The sequence below is a fragment of the Coenobita brevimanus genome, chromosome 65 (genome assembly GCF_032717465.1).
Source record: "Coenobita brevimanus isolate Jiangsu-jjx chromosome 65, ASM3271746v2, whole genome shotgun sequence".
NCBI lineage: Eukaryota > Metazoa > Arthropoda > Malacostraca > Decapoda > Coenobitidae > Coenobita > Coenobita brevimanus.
The window spans coordinates 45832266-45849370 of NC_137018.1; the positions used below are offsets into that span (position 1 = coordinate 45832266).

Consider the following 17105-nt stretch of genomic DNA (forward strand, 5'->3'; position numbering starts at 1 on the left):
AAATGTGGTACCAATTTACAAGGGAGGAAACAGGGAAGAACCCCTGAATTATAGACCAGTGTCTCTAACCAACATGGTCGCAAAATTGTGAGAGAGAATCCTGAAAGACAGATGGATAAAATATCTGGAAGAGATGAATATTTTGGCTGAATGTCAGTTTGGATTCAGAAGTGGAAGGTCATGTGTTTCAACTTGTTGAGCTTTTACTCAAGAGCGATTGACGTGGTACAGGAGAGAGATGGTTGGGTGGATTGTGTGTACTTAGACTTAGAGAAGGCCTTTGACAAGGTACCTCATAAGAGACTAATGTGGAAACTAGAATATATAGGAGGACTGAAGGGGAAACTCCTGGAATGGATGAGAGACTTTTTGAAAGAGAGACAAATGAGGACAGTAATAAAGGATAGGATGTCTGGATGGAGGGAAGTAACAAGTGGAGTCCCTCAAGGCTCGGTGTTGGTGCCAGTAATGTTCCTGATTTACGTAAATGATATGGTAGATGGAGTGAACAGTTATGCAAGTCTGTTTGCTGATGATGTAAAGATCTTGAGGAAGGTAGAGGTTGAGGAGGATTGTAAAATACTGCAGGAGGATTTGGATAGGATACACGATTGGAGCCGGACGTGGGAAATGAAATTTAATGTAAAGAAATGTAAAATATTGGAAATGGGCAAAAGTACCAGGAGGCCATCACTGAATTATTTGTTGGGTAATGAATTAATCACAAAAAGGAGAGAAGAGAAAGATTTGGGAGTGCTGGTCCAAGATAGTGTGTCATCAGAAAAGCACATTAACAAGATAGTTGGAGAGACTTATAAACTCTTGACTAACATAAGAGTAGCATTTCATTATATGGATGAGGAGATGATGAAAAAATTGATAGTGGCCATGATCCGCCCCCGGTTAGAATATGCAGCGGTAGTGTGGTCCCCACACAAAAAGAAAGATATAAACAAGATTGAGAGAATACAAAGAACAGCAATCAAGATGGTCCCCAGTCTGGCAGACATGTCATACAGAGAGAGGCTGGAAAAGCTGGATTTGCCTTCCTTAGAGGAAAGAAGAAAGAGGGGAGACATGATTGCAGTGTTCAGGACCATGGCGGGAGCAGATAAAATTGACAAAGAAGATCTGTTTGTATGGGATACGAGAGCAACAAGAGGACACGGAATGAAATTGAAAAAGTCAAGCTGCTTGAAGGATATCAAGAAAAATAGCTTTCCAAAATAGGCCAAACTGTCATCCATTCCAACTCGCAGATCTCCAACCTTGCCTGAGTGGGTGAGAAAACCTGCTACCAACCTTGGTGACTTCTCAGTTACCCCGTGCACAGCGAGCGGTTCATAAGGGCTGTGTGATGCACCCCTTGTAACAGACTTTCATTTCATAACCGAAACTCTGTCCAGTGGGCTCAGAGGCGTACCAAAGGGTTGTGTGATGCACCCCATTTAATGGACATTGTTCAGTACAGCCTCCGTGGCGGCTGTTAAATCCAACATCTGCTATGCTGGTGCCCATTGTAGCAAAGGTTTATTTTCCATCCATCCATCCATTGCCAGATGCCATGTATCCCAAATGGGGTGGCCAAGAGCTTAGAGTTAATTGTTTTACAGGGAGGGGCACTAATCCTCCACCAACCCCACTTGACACGTAGGGATGCCAACAGCATCTGGTGTTAAATTAATATAAATTAAACAGTCTACTAACATTTTTTTTCCTCAGTAACTTACAATGTACCAGTACTTACTTTGATAAATTATGCATGCAGCTATGCCATTATTTACATGTAGGTGAAATTGCATGCTGATAGAAAACTAGGAAAACTCAGTTTTTTTTTTGTTTTTTTTTCCCCAGTGTGTAGGCAACCTTTAGGGACATATTTTCACAACACTGCATATGAGCCACTATTAACAAATTTACAACAATACAACATCTGACACATTTTATACTCCATCTCTCATAACTTACTCATGGTGTCTTCAGCCCTTCATTACTAAACACCTGAAATTTAAGATATCATTTTCTGTGCCTGCCCTCCTCTCTTCCTATTTCTTCTATCTTTCCTGTCACTTCTTATTCCTTTTCTTTCCATTACAGGAGGCTTTACATTGAGTGACAAGCCAAATGGTTTCCTGTAAGCCAAGAAACCATTTACAACGCTGGGTGGTAACCATATGACCAAACCACACGTGCTCCCTACGTGTCAACAAGTGGGTTGGTGGAGGGTTGGTGCCCCTCCCTGTAAAACAACTAACTCAATGTCAAATGGCCACCCTTTGTGGGATTATGATGTCTGGCAATAGATAGATAGATATCAACACCACACCAGTTTTTCTGAACACATTATTCAACACTTACATGAATTACATCACATGAGAATTCAGTCAGACAGTCAACTTTCACAGAAATTGAAGAGAAAGTTGTCAAACTTTCTGTTTTCAGATGACATGGCTTGTCCCTCAGCCATTCTAATGAACTCTAATGTATGACATCCTCCAGTACAGTACACTGTAAGAGCTGGCAAACTTGAACAGTTCTGATGTACAGTTGTCAGCACAAATTCACTGAAAGCCTACTCGTGTGATATGAGCCATTTTGTCTGGCAACGATGTATGGGGACTAGTTGCCGCATATGCTTTTATAAACTTTACAGATGCTTTTAAAAAGCATTGCTGGAGACTGCCTAGAAAACAATATTCTGTATACCATAACTGATCAGCATAAAATAGTGCAAGAGGTGACAGAAGGATGTTATGGAATAACGTGAGAGAAATACTTTGGTATTCCTTATTATAACCATCTAAACTCCCTCCCCCTTACTCTTCTCGATATCCCTTCCCCACCCCTCCCACTCTCTGCTACTCCCCACCCGCTAACATGCCTCTCCACTCTCTCCTCTCAGCTCCTTCTCTACCTTCATTCATTTATCCACGGCACTAATCCAACTGGTGCAATGCAATTACCAAACCCAGCGTGCCCTGTTCTCAGTTGCTCGCAATACTTTAATAATATCAACTACATTCAAGGTTTATTATCAACATTCCTTCCCATTCAATTCCAATTCTCACTCTCCCTATCTTCTTCCCACTCCTTTCACCCCAGCATCTTTCTTTTTTCTAATCCTTGTCACTGCAGACAGCTGTGAAATACAACAACGCTGAGGTCTCATTCTTGTGATGTATTCCTTTCTGGCATTTGTCTAAGTAAGCCTGGCAGTCAGTGGCTAATATTTCAGTAGGCTGAATTTAACAAACATTTATGCCAATTCCTCCTACTTCTTTCTTGTTCTTCCCAAACAAAATTTTTCCATTCACCTCATATTGTTCACTGATTCATGAAGCAGGATCAATAATATTTTGAAATGCTCCATCATGTTTGAAGTAAAGAGTGCAAGAAAAAGACTATGGCATCACAAGAAACTCACAAATGTTGAGAAGCAAAAATGTTACAGGAACAGATATGAACCAGAGAGGAGTGTGGTTCATTATGCAGGTTAGTGCCATGGATAAAATAAAGTAGAAAGGATGGAGAGGGAGGACTGAAGATTGGGGGGAGGGAATCGGAGTAAGCAAGAATTTTATCAGTCCATAACATTCTTGCTGCCCTTTGGAGTACGTTGAGATGTTGCATCTTTAGCATTATTTTATAGATATTTTTACTGTAAGTGTTCAGACGAACTGGCTTCAATTGTTCCTCTCCTTCACATTTTCTGCAGAAATACTCAGGCAGCTGCGAGCGCCCATGAATTCACACTCTCTCCACCGCAATGCAGAACCTCTGCTTATCAAAATTCATTTATCCCCAGAACTACTACTCTCTGGAATTCGCTTCCTGGGAGTTGTTTCCCACAAATATTTGATCCACTTCAGTTCAAGTCCAGTTGTTATGGGTATTTTATGAATGGAGGATGCCTTTTGGCACATGGACTTATTTTTTTCCCCCTTTGTAAAAAAAAAAAAAAATAGAATATTGTATTCTAGGCGGTCTCTAGTACTAATTCTCACAAACATAGTTTTAAAGCGTATAAAAACTTATGTGGCAACTAGAACCCACACACTCTTGCGAGATAAAATGACTCGCATCACACAAACAGGCCTGCAGCAAATCTGTGCTGACAACTGTGCAACTGCACTGTCCCAGGGTTTTGGAAACTACTTAGGTATTGGACCTAGCAGTACTGTGTTCCTGGGGTTATTCTAGGTTGAGCTTGTACACTCAAGCAGCATTATCAAAACTGCTCCAGTAAAGATTATCAACCAGATACCTCACTACTCAATGACTGAATATTCTGTAACCGATATGAATCGCTGCACCGACATATCGTTAATACAGTAAAAGTCCCATTATTCGGCATCTATGGGACCGGGATAATGCCGAGAAACTGGATTTGCCGAATAATCAAAAACCTACCCACTCAGTACCTTAAATATATTGGTGAAAACTGTCATCACCACTTATGGTGTTACAACTGTGTTTGAAGAGAGTACTGAATACTGTACAATACTGCAATCAATACAGTACTATACCTGAATCTGAAATATATATATAAATTAGTGAACATATACAAGTGTAATGACACAGTAGGCTTACAAGTCAGATAACACTTCCTGGATGGCCGAAATGATACGGAATATTACCTATCAGCTCAGTACATCACTTGTATTGGTGAACTCATCACTACTTATATTATTACAAATATGTTTGGAGTGAGTACTGTATACAGTACTTTTTCCAAACAAAATAAAATAGTCAGAAAATTGCATAAAATAAAGTGAAGGAATATGAATTGGTAAGGTCTTTTTGATGAATGTTAAACGTACATTTAGTACTCATTCTTTGGTTCGTTTTTTTTGTTTACATGTGAAAGAGAGAGTATTGATGGAAACAGTAATGTATTCCATTAACTCCTTAATAACCTCCGGCACTGAACAACCCTTTACAGTACCGATGTCAGTGATGTCGAGTTAGTGAGCTATGAAAAAACTGTGAACAATTATGGGAAGGGAACGAAGGTCACTGGTATGTTTACACGACTCTACGCTACGATTCCAAGCAGTCGGGGGGTCGGTTCATCTCAGATGTTTTCGCCCATTTGGTAAAAGCACGGTAACTTTGTAATTTCTCCCGTGAATCATAGTGAATCATAGCATGGGTTTAGGAAGCTAAATAACACACTGTTAGGTGCGTCAGACGATTATCTTCACATCTTTAAGAAAATGGAAGAAATTTAATCCCTCTCTGAGTACGCAGAGTAAGTTTCTTCCATTCTTCTGAAATCATTTTATTTTTCTTAAAGATATGAAGATAATCGTCTGGCTCACCTAGCAATGTGTTATTTAGCTTCCTAAACCCATGCTATGATTCGCTATGAGTCACGGAAAAATTGATAAAGTTACGGTGCATTACCAAATGGGCAAAAACATCTGAAATTAACCGACCGCCTGACTGCTTGGAATCATAGTGTAGAGTCATGTAAACATACCAGTGACCTTCGTTCCCTCCCTATAATTGTTCACTTATCTTTATAGCTCACACTAACTTGACATCACTGACATCGGTACTGTAAAGGGTTGTTCAGTTCCGGAGGTTAAGGGGTTAATGGGATATAGTACTGTTTGCATCAATACTCTCTCTTTCACATTAAACACAAAAATGAACAAAAGAATGAGTGCTAAATGTACGTTTAACTTTCATCTGAGAGACCTTAGCAATTCATATTCCTCCAGTTATTTTAAAGTATTTTTCTGACTTTAGGTTAGGTTAGGTTTGGTTAAATTATTAGGTAAAGTTAAACTTGGTTAGGTTAGGTTTAGTTAAACAGGACAGTCCCTTCCACCATTATGCTGAGGAATAAAAATACTAGAGCTGTCACAGTCATACAGCTAAAAACAACGGGGAAACTGATTTAACAAGCAACATTTATTTATGGGTAATGCATTACGGTATCAGTGGTTCGTGGGCTACGCAATTAGCGGTAAATGTCATTCTCAGGAAGGCGTCAAGAATGAAAGAATTTCAAGAATTAATGAGGGGACTTGGAACGTAATCCTCGCTAATTTGGTGGAGGTGGTTACTGTACTGTATGATGCTGTGCAATATTGTAATCAATACAGTACTATACCTGAATCTGAAAAAATATAGAAATTAGTGAACATACAGAAGTGTAATAAAACATTAGGCCTACAAGTCACAGATAATACTGTACTTCCTGGACTGCCGAGATGATTCCGGAAATCTGCCAAACAATCAAAGATTTTCGTAAACGGGACTATTTCTCAAAACTGCCGAAATGTCGGATCTACCGAATAATAGGACTTTTACTGTATTTGCATTTTTCCAATACCGATATTTATTGTCGATATCGGGATACTGAATATGGATGGAAGAAACATTAAAATGACTTTCACTGAATACTGTATTTTGGTCACTGTTTTGTCTCATTGTGTGGAAAAATGCTGTTACCTTGACACTGTTTTGCAGCTTAACAGTCTTACCAAAACCCAAGAACAGTTCATAATAATAAGCGGGCCCGTGGAAAAGGGGAGGGGGAAAAAATTGAAAGCCGAAAGCAGTGAGCTGTGTGTGGTATGCTGTATTCTGGTGGTGTGTAAGTGTGTTGGCCATGTGGATTAATGCAAGTAAATAGTATCCACATGCTGTCAAAATAAGTGAAAACTGCCTGCACCCAATAGTAACGGTGTTACATTCTTTAATTTGTCATAATATTTAGTCACTCTTTTCACTGTAACCTAAACAGAGAAGTGATTTGCTACATATAATAAGAAGACGGCAGTAGATGGGGAGAGTAAGAGGATAGTAACTCTGAAACAAAGAGATGAACGATATTTGGCAACTTCATTTTAGCTTTGTTGATAGGCCTACAGCGAAACAACTCCTTAGTTGATGGAAAAACATTACATATAGATCCTACCTATGTTTCTTTAAGTATCCACTGCAGGACCAGCCTCTCCTGACCGAAGTCGGGACGATACAGCCAATGTATCTCTACCAAGTGACTTAGGCTGTCTGGTAGAAATTGTATGTAGGGTAAGAAGTGCTTGTAAGTGTAACTGTAGCGTTGTAGTGGCTTTGGATGTGTGTGTAGTCTGTGAACCAAGTGTAATCGGCCCGCGCAAGCCGACTGGGTGCAAGCATAATTTATAGTAAGCGACACTGGTTCAACCACAGCACCCCTTGTGTCCGCCAATGCAGTACATAGCTGGATGAACACTCCCAAAGTTTATTACCCTGGCAGGGCGCGAACCCTGGTTCACCCGTGTACAAAACACACACACTACCACTGTACCACAGAGGCTCCATATATATATATATATATATATATATATATATATGTATTTTTTTTTTTTCATGTGTCCGACTCTGGGAATAGGCTTCACAGCCTGCTCTCAAGGCCCAGTAGTCTTCTTACTTACCATACACCTCTACATGTCACCACTTCGGCGCTACCACTCACCGTCCATATTGAATACATGCTAGGGCTGTCTCATACAGGACCAGTGTATTGGTATTAGCAGGGGTATTTTGAAAACATGTTGGTGGGTCTTCTGGTAGATCAGTAAAGTCTGATTTTCTGAAATTCAAATCCTTAAACTGTTCCCTGCCCCAGCGGGGATTTGAGCCTGGGTCCAGTAGGACTACAGGCCACCTCTCTACCGGTTGAGCCACCACCTCCCCCAAACAGGCACACAAACACACACACACACATATATATATACATATATATATATATATATATATATATATATATATATATATATATATATATATATATATATATATATATATCTATCTATCTATCCATCATCTACATATATATACAGTATATATATGTTATATATATACTGTATATATATACATATATATCTACTGTGTCTATCTATATATATATATATATATATATATATATATATATATATATTATGTGGTGGGTGGGGGCACTCACCATCCACTCACTCAATGTAGTGCTGCTCTCGGGTGTCTGCCCTGTCCTCTCCTCCATCCTTCTTACCTTCCATCTTCTGTCTTTCTTTCCATCATTCTTTCCTCATCTTTCTGCCTGCGGGTGACTTTACACTCCCTCTTCTGTCTTTCATTCCTTCATTCTTTCCTCTTCCTTCTGCCTGTGGGTGACTCTACACTGAGTGACAAGCCAAATGGTTTCCTGTACACCAGGAAACCATTTACTATGCTGGGTGGTAACCATATAACCAAATTTTGGCACCTGGTGGTTTAGTGGGTAATTATTGTGCTCCAATCGGATTCAGCCGGTGAAGGTTTATATCCAAGGGGTGATTGGGGTTTATTGCTCAAGTAATGCCACTCAAGGATGAGTGAGGTTGGTCACACTCATCTTAAATGTCGGGACCAACTGCCTAGCCCCGGGCTCCTACGCTCATGGGGCAACGTAGGATTGGATGATGGATGGATGAATGGATGATATATATATATATACATATATATGTATGTGTGTGTGTGTGTGTGTGTGTGTGTATAAGTAAACACTCGATATAATGAACCCCGATATTCCAAATTTCGGATTTAGCGAACGGCCAAATCAGGACTGAACTTCCAACAGATTTTGCGATCAAAAGTTGCTAAATGCAGTGGAAGTTCATGAACCCGCCGGCTTTCACATGATGGCCAAATCAGGACCAAACTTTCCCCAGATTTTGCGATCAAAGGTTGCTAAATGCGGCAGAAGTTCACAAACCCACCGGCTTTCACGTGATCTATTATTTGGGGAGTGGCGCGTCGATAAGTCACGTAAGCCAGCCTGGGAGCGGCATGCCTTACCCCTTCCCTTGCAGCCTCTCCCTCAGTCTATGCCTAGCGCTCGCCATGTACGTTTCTCTCCTGCCATACCTCCAACCATCACGTTATCTCTTGCCCCACATGGCACCTACCTACCTACCTACAATCAAGAATGGCTTCTAAGTCCGCTACCCCATCTACCTCATGCAAAGAGAAGGAGAGTCTCTCCATCATGGAGAAATATGCTATAATTCTAGATTTTGAGAAGGGGGCAACAAGGGGTCAATTGTGGAGAAGTATGGCCTAAAATAAAAACAATTCATGATCTCATCAAGGCAACAAACAAGGCCAAGGAGGCCATAAAGGGAATGGAGAGCAGCAAAACAGCCAAACATCCCCATGAGAATATTGATGAAGCCCTCTACAAGTGGTACACTCAAGAGACAGCTGAGGGCGTTCCTGTGCGAGGGGTGGATATCCAGCATGCAGCACAGAAGCTTGCGAGTCACCTAGGGTACAAGGACTTCAATTGCAGTGATGGCTGGCTGTGGAGGTTTAGGCGGTGTCATGGGATTGTCAACAAAGCCATCACAGGGGAGCTGCTCAGCGCCAATGCCGACACTGTGGACCCGTTTATAGACCAGTTTCATGAGCTGATGGAGAAGGAGGACCTGCACGATTTTCAAATGTATAATGCTAACAAAACTGGTCTATTTTGGATATCTTTACCCACCAACATTCAGGCCTCTAAGGAGATGAGCAGGATTCCAGGGGGGAAAACCTCATCTCCTTGTTGGGCTGAGCCAACACTGACAGGTTGCTCTGCCTGAAGCCAGTCATGGCAGGAAAAAGTAGGAATAGTGTGGGGGCCAATGTATTTTCGTAGTTTTAAAATGTTAATTTTAGAAGAGCAGTTGGACTGTCTTCTGGGGTGATTGAGCTTTGAGTACAATGATGTCTCCAATTTTTCTTACTATATTCTCATACCTCTTTCTCAAATTTGACATTTTGTACCAAATTAGCATCATAAAATTTGCTTGCAATGCCAGGATGACAAGTTTTGTTAAATATACTTAACAGAATGTCCTCTTTACATGTATGATGTTTATTATTATTTTACAGACATCCTTCAACATTTTTTGTATGATTTCTTTTGAAAAACTTAAAAATGGAACCAAATAGTTTGATTTTGCTGTTAAAAATTTAAAAAAAAAAAAAAAATGTCATTTTATTTCTGGCCTTGAAACTTGCAAAGTTTTACACTGAGTGTTATTAGGACCAGTAGGCCTACTATCATGTATTCAGACCAACCAAAATAATCAATATGATAAAATGAAGACTATATAACAAGCAAAAAAAGGAATCACTAATGAAACTAGGTTGATGGCACCGAAATAGTCCCAGCATCTTCCGCCAAGGAGTTTCAGTAACTGTTCAAGTGTAAAAATCTCCATCATCCTCATCATCATCGATCCCTACCAGATGCCCCTGGCTAATATTTCCATACACCTCTTCATCCGCTCCAAACAGGCACAACTCAGAGCAGTTGAGATTCTGAGACTTGCAAGAACAGTGTGACATACAATTGGTCTTCTTGCAACCACATTTGACTAGATGTGTAATGGTGGCAGGGGCTGGAGGATCCCCTGTTGTAACTGGTACCAATCATCCGTCCTCTGCATCCCATCCATACTCTGTCGATGGTGGTAACTGTGGGTTAGGCATGTGATCCTGATCCCATATCATAGCCTGGAAATATGCACAAGCCAAGGCTTCATGTAAGGCTCCTCGTGTTGGTGGCAGATTCTGGCCTTCCAGACGTTTCTTTGTGAATGACCTCCACCTGGGATCACTGACGTCTACCATAGTGGTACCAGGCTCATACAGTAGGCAAACAAAGGCTTAAGTGCTCTTTTCTGTGTCAAGACTCAGCTTTTCTGTAGTTCCCAGAACAGCAAATGCAGATACTACCTCCACATGACACCTGTTAGTGCTTGCCAACAGGTCTGCTTTCCCTTGCCTGCAAAGCAGCCTGTCTGGTCAGCTCCAGAGAAGGCATGGACCCTGGTAAGGCTGCAGCCATCCCCCTACCAAGTGCATATACTACTGGTCCCAGTAAGAATATTCGTTTCTTGTTCCCCACACCAGTGATGAAGTAGGCGTCCTTGCATAGCTGATGGTACCGCCGAATTGCAAGATCAAAAACATCAGTGTCAGGAAAATGCAGTGTGTTGTTGCACCTCTTAAAACAGTATCCAGGCTGTGCAGGATTATCCATGTGTCAGCCTCTTCTTGTGAGCAGTGGAGATGATGTACATCCGCACAGTCTGAGTGGACATTCTGCCTTGATGTGACAATGAAAATTTTGGATTTTCCCTGAAAGTGTTGGAGGGCTTTCTTGGCGAGGTAGACAGTCAGCTCATCTTTGGTGCTGGTACTTGATAAAAACTGTTTAGCTGACACTTTCCCTACTGGGATGAGTGCAGATGTGTTATTCTTATAACTAATCCAATAAATATCATGTACAAAGGAAGCAGATAAACTCCTCAGCACTGGCCTGTGCAGCAATTACTGAAAATAATTAGAATTAATGAACTAATGAAGACAGTTGTTCTCAGAGTACAGATTTTAGCATTTTACACTTGCAAGATAGGTATATGTAATACGAAGGTTTACTGGCATGATTTTCTGAAAGAAAGTTATCAGCCTATAATATTTCACAGTATCATATTATGTAGCTGAATACCTGTTGCATGCTAGTTTTTTGTATGTCATCAAACCCCAAGGCGCTAATAGCAAAAATGCCAAAATTGAGGCCAAACGCATTTCTGCTTCTGACCTACGATTAAAGTCACTAAAACAAAAAGAAAAAAATGGAGACATGTTTATTTGACTTTCTAGGAACCCAAAGCATACAGACATAGCAATCTCCAAAAATTAACAAGCGAAAACCATGGACACCAAACTCTGATACATTGGCCCCCACATTAGAAGCCTAGGGCACTAAAGGAAACAATGGACAAGCTTCCTACTGAATATTATAACAACCCTTCCCCCTGGTTCATCCAAGAGATTGTGCACAACTGGTTCACAATATGCTTGACCCATCTGTTCAGCAGCACCAGCTCTGGTATGGGGTACAGAAGGAGAATGTGAAGGCTATCCTCCTCCTAGACAATGCCCCAGCCCACCCTTCCACTACTAAGCTCTGCAGCAAGGATGGCAAGATCAAGGCCATGTTTCTGCCACCCAACACCATTGCCCTAGCCCAGCCCATGGATCAGGGGGTGATAGAGAGTGCCAAGAGACATTACTGGGACTTGTACCTCCTGAAGGTTTAGTGGTGATGGAGGAGGGGATGGAGGAGGGGATGGAGGAGGAAGGATATGTTGACACCAGGGGGAGGAAAACAATGGAGAACTTCAAAATGTACACCATCAAGGATGCCATACTGAACTGGGCAGACGCTTGGAAACAAGTGCCGTCACCACACTCCGTAACGCGTGGTGCAAGCTCCTCCACACCTCCAAAACTCCAGTCAAAAGCCAGACTTTGAGGAGTTCGAGCCACTGAGGGCAGCAGAGCTGTTGGCTTCAGCTGGCCAAGGTTCAATCCCCCAGGAGGAGGTGGAGGATTGGTTGCATGAGGATGGTGGTCTGCCTGGGTACCACCACCAGATGGAGGAGGAGATTGTGCAGGCACCGACCTCGCCAGAACCATCTGTGGGGGAGGAAGAGGAGATGACATCTGCCCCATCTCTGTCTGCTGGCATTGACGCACCAAACACACTGCTGGCCCTGGCTGATAAAATTAGGGGATCTCTCGGCCAGAACTACGAGATGCTCAGAATGATCAAATTGGACCTGAGGCGACAAAACCAGGCCACTCAGTTCAGCAGAAAATTTCCAACTTTTTCAAACCACTGCCCTCACCTGTAGGAAAAAAGCAACAAACAGTATCTGAAACTTCCAGTGTGTCTGTGGCGTCAACCTCATCAGTTAGCCTACCGAGTTTGGCATCAGGCAGCATCACACCTTCCTCACTGGAAGTAGTGACACCAGAAAATCTTTTCGCAGAGTCTGATGAGGGCAAGTGTTCAGTACAGTCTTGTGTTCTGTGTAGTGTTAAGTGTAAAGTTTAATGTTAAGTACATACTGTACGGTGTATATTATTATCATCTTAACTTTGTACAGTACTGTTCAGTGCCCTAGTATGGTCATGTAATACTGTACATTTCTGACATGTATATTGTGGTGTGCTCTGGCGTACAGATGTAGTGTGTGGTGTGCTCTGGTGTACAGTGTGGTGCCAACATGTAACCTCTCCAGAATTCCTCCCCCTGCATCCCACTTCCTCTTACAGCGATAACAGTATCCCTTCCTGGCACGGTAAGTTTATTGTAACAGTACTGTACTACATTGTACTCTGTTCTTAGTACAGGTACTGTACAGTATTTATATGTACAACTTCATACAGTATTGTTTTTACACATACTACTTCATACAGTATTGTATTTACATGCACAAGTTCACAAACCCTTGAATTCTCCATGTAAAACTTCATTCATTCATTGCCAGACGCCATGTATCCCAAACGGAGTGGCCAAGGCTTAGAGTTAATTGTTTTACAGGGAGGGGCACTAATTCTCCACAAACCCCACTTGACAAGTAGGGAGAACGTTATGCCAACAGCATCTGGTGTTCCCAGGCGGTCACCCATCCAAGTACTAACCAGACCCAACGTTGCTTAACTTCGCTGATCGGACGAGAAGCGGTGTACTCAACGTGGTATGGCCGTATTTAGTTAATTTTGTGTAAGCACCAAGGACTGAACAACTTGCCTTATACTGCGACCTGAATTTGGTAATCCCTCGGGAGTACCGACCCCATCGTATATAGCCAACTTTCGGATATATCAAGTGACCCCTCCCCACAATTAGTTTGTTACATTGAGGGTTCACTGTTAAGTTGGTTGATGGCCACATGGTATGTTATAAAGGTACAGAAGAGAGAAAAGAAATGTGGAGTTGAATTTTTAATAAACAATTAGAATTTTCTAAAATACTGAAAAAATAGGTCAAAAACTCGTAATTCTGTTAGGGGATGAAATGATAATAGAACCATACACACACCTATATATATATATATATATATATATATATATATATACACATACACACCGGTATATAAGATCCAAGGTATGGTTTCTTGGGAAATTAGAATTAAATTCATCTCTAAATATCAATTTCCAAATAAGATTATGGGGGTTCATTATCATTTTTAAGTAATATACTATGAGTTAATGGTGGTAATATTCCTGAACTTCATACTGTCAACTTGTAAAATAATACCTATATATATATATATATATATATATATTCATGATCCGGACATTCTCTCCCACCCTAGGGCAGGGCGAGGAGTAGGAATGTCCAGACAGCCCAAATTTCCCCAATCCAATGGGCCTAGCTTCCATTCACTCATTATTCAAGCCCCCAGAAATCCTGGCTCTATTGGATACGTCAAAAACATTCACCACGATTTGTAGCCACATATAAACGTATATATATGCTGTTAAATAACACCTGACATCAACCATACATGCTCCCTACATGTCAGCAAGTAGGTTGGCGGAAGGTTAGTGCCCCTCCCCGTAAAACAAATAACTCAAAGACAAATGGCCACCCCTTACAGGATTATGGTGTCTGACAACAGATAGATAGATAGATCAATGGAAGCAGATAATACTTCCTACAACTGAGTGACTAATTACCAAACATTTATCAATCCCCTAATGAATAAATTAAAAAAAAAAAAAAAAAGTGCTCATCAGGCTATCTAAACTAATGTACCGTAACCTGGATAGTTATCCTATAAATATCCATCATCATGACATTACATACACTGTGCAATTCTGACAAAACACTGAATGAAAAACATACATAACCTGCAATAAAAATTACAGCCTTAGCAAGTTTTTAAATATTAGTTCTTCAGTTACAAGCCTGAATCTAACTTGAAAAACCACATGCTACACAATGTTAAGCTATAAATCCAAATAATGGAAACTCTGCATGTTTACTATGGAACAAGTAACACAAAGGCTCAAGAGATTACAGTAAGATCTTATATTAAGATACAGGTAACTATTAGCATTTACTCCAACTGACACTGTCAAGTTTCTACTTCACTGTTCATTGTGCATAAGGCTAATAATTAAGGAGGACAAGTGCAGTATTGGCCTGTGATGCTATAAAGACTACCATGGGTTCCCTCACTACTCATCTGTTCTCACATTGCCATGATAAACTTGGCAAAGTTTCTACCTTTCTTTGACTAATATAAATATTCTACCGGCAATGCAAAATTAACACTGCGAAATGTGGCCAAAACTTGTGAGGTGGCAGCGGCACGAGCACCCACTTGTGATATCTGGGCAGCATGGAGTCTCGTTGGATCCCCTGCCTTTTAAATCACAATATGAAGCCAATACTGCCAGTCTATTGCACTGTCCTAACCTCCCGCGGAAATCAACCCCCAAAGGTTGAATTAAGGTAATCGAAAAGAACACGATATTGAAATATATAGATCTGATCTATGTTTAAACTATGAGTCGGCTACAATCACAGGAGATCCATTCCGCCGCATTCTGGCCTACCTGCTCCAGCTCGTCCTCTGCCTGCTGCCGCAGATTTGGGTCTATGGTGCCCCTCAATATCTCTATAATCTTCCTGGAGTCCATCTTTGACACGTTAGCGTCTAAACACTTATAAATAACGTATTTGAGAGCAGTATGTGGGTCCACGTGACTACCCCACGGTATGGCGCGCTCCCGAATGTCACTACTACATTGCTGGAACATTTGAAGGGGGCCAGAACGGGTGCCACTTACCGTCCCATTTTCCGTATATCTAAATTACGTATCGTTATCTTGGCAGAGATCTATCATCCTGGATATATATGTGTTTTCAAGTTCGCCTAAAACGTCATGCATTTGTAGTTTCTGATAATTACAGCAACCTACTTTTCTAAAGACTGATTTTGCAGACGATCACCTTCACATAAAATATGTAAGCAAATCTCTGTGTAAACCTCCACATATATATGATGGACACCGCCTTATCCTATGCATGAAATAAGCTAAAACTGATACAGTAATCATTCAAAATTATCAGTCTAAGAATCGGGTACAAGAGTTTGAGCGGGAATTTAATTTCCCGATTCTTATCATTATGTTAAACGTATAACTATTGAGACATAATGAAAATTTGATTGAGGAAAGTTCAGGGAAGACACATGAAAGTAACCATTAGATTATTTTAATGTGGTTTTTCTTGGGTATTAACCTCACTGAAGAACGTAACCATAGAATGTGGGGACACTCAAAGGTAATTTATTATAGTAACAAGGCTTTTAAAACAAATGAATGACCTTAACGTTTGTCATTTCATCTCCCCAGGGAAGTGTGGGAAAATACTTCCCCAGTATTCCTGCTTGTCGTAAAAGGCGACAGAATGGGACATTTTTGTCTCCAGTCTACCTCCCTTGTTCTCTTCCGCTCCTCAGTTCTACCTCTTTTTTATATATCCTTGTTTCTTTAGGCCTTTATATCTCTTTACTCGAGCAGTATCATATAGCCATATTATGGCCTGGGTCTGTCTTCGTTATTCCTTCCTTCCTTGTCATTTCACCATGAACGCACACCATGACAAAAGTAGCCATTTCCCCATGCATATTCCTTACCCTAGAGGTCCCCCGGGTATTACATCTAGTTGGTGCAAATGAATGTACTCCAGTACAAATGCAGGCCTCATTTTCGCTGAGGAGGTTTTACTAGTGAGTACATGTTACTTGAAATTTTTAAACAAACAGTGTGAGTTCCCTCATGCAATAGAGGGTCCAAGAAACATGGCTCCACCTTACCCCTGCAAAATAATCTGATTATACTCTTTTCATTTTGTGCAAAGTACTTTTTTCTGGAGCCTCCCACAGGCTAACTTGGAAACATCATAAAGTTACTTAACTTTACTTATTTACTCAGGAACCGACTCAAATCAAACCTTTGCAGCCCTCCTAGAACTTTCATAGGACGGTTAGTGTCGAGCTCCAACAGACTTCGGGAATATGCCTACCGGGTCATTTTCAGTGCCCAGGGAGACTCCGAATCCTGTTACTATCACTGACGGCAGTTTTTCCCACCCGCTTGGGCCAGGTTAGGGAGAAGCAAGCAGGAAACAGTGATGCTGTATCCCTGGCCCCTGAGCAAGATGGACGCTGTGGACACACTGTAAGCACGAGCCGAGGCGACCTCAGCTGCAAGTTTGGGATTAAGAG

General features: G+C 41.2%; 1 protein-coding gene and 1 non-coding gene across 2 annotated transcripts in view; both read right to left on the minus strand.

Annotated features, from left to right (window-relative positions):
• msk (importin-7 msk) overlaps positions 1-15589 on the minus strand; it is a 161003-nt gene extending 145414 nt beyond the window's left edge. Inside the window, exon 1 of the mRNA XM_080276609.1 lies at positions 15430-15589. Coding sequence (XP_080132735.1) covers positions 15430-15513 — 84 coding nt within the window. The 5' untranslated portion in view covers positions 15514-15589. The remainder of the gene's footprint in view (positions 1-15429) is intronic.
• On the minus strand, positions 13455-13573 carry LOC145405199 (5S ribosomal RNA). The gene has a single exon (XR_013898299.1). It is a non-coding gene; the product is annotated as a 5S ribosomal RNA (ribosomal RNA).
• Positions 15590-17105: the final 1516 nt, after the last annotated feature.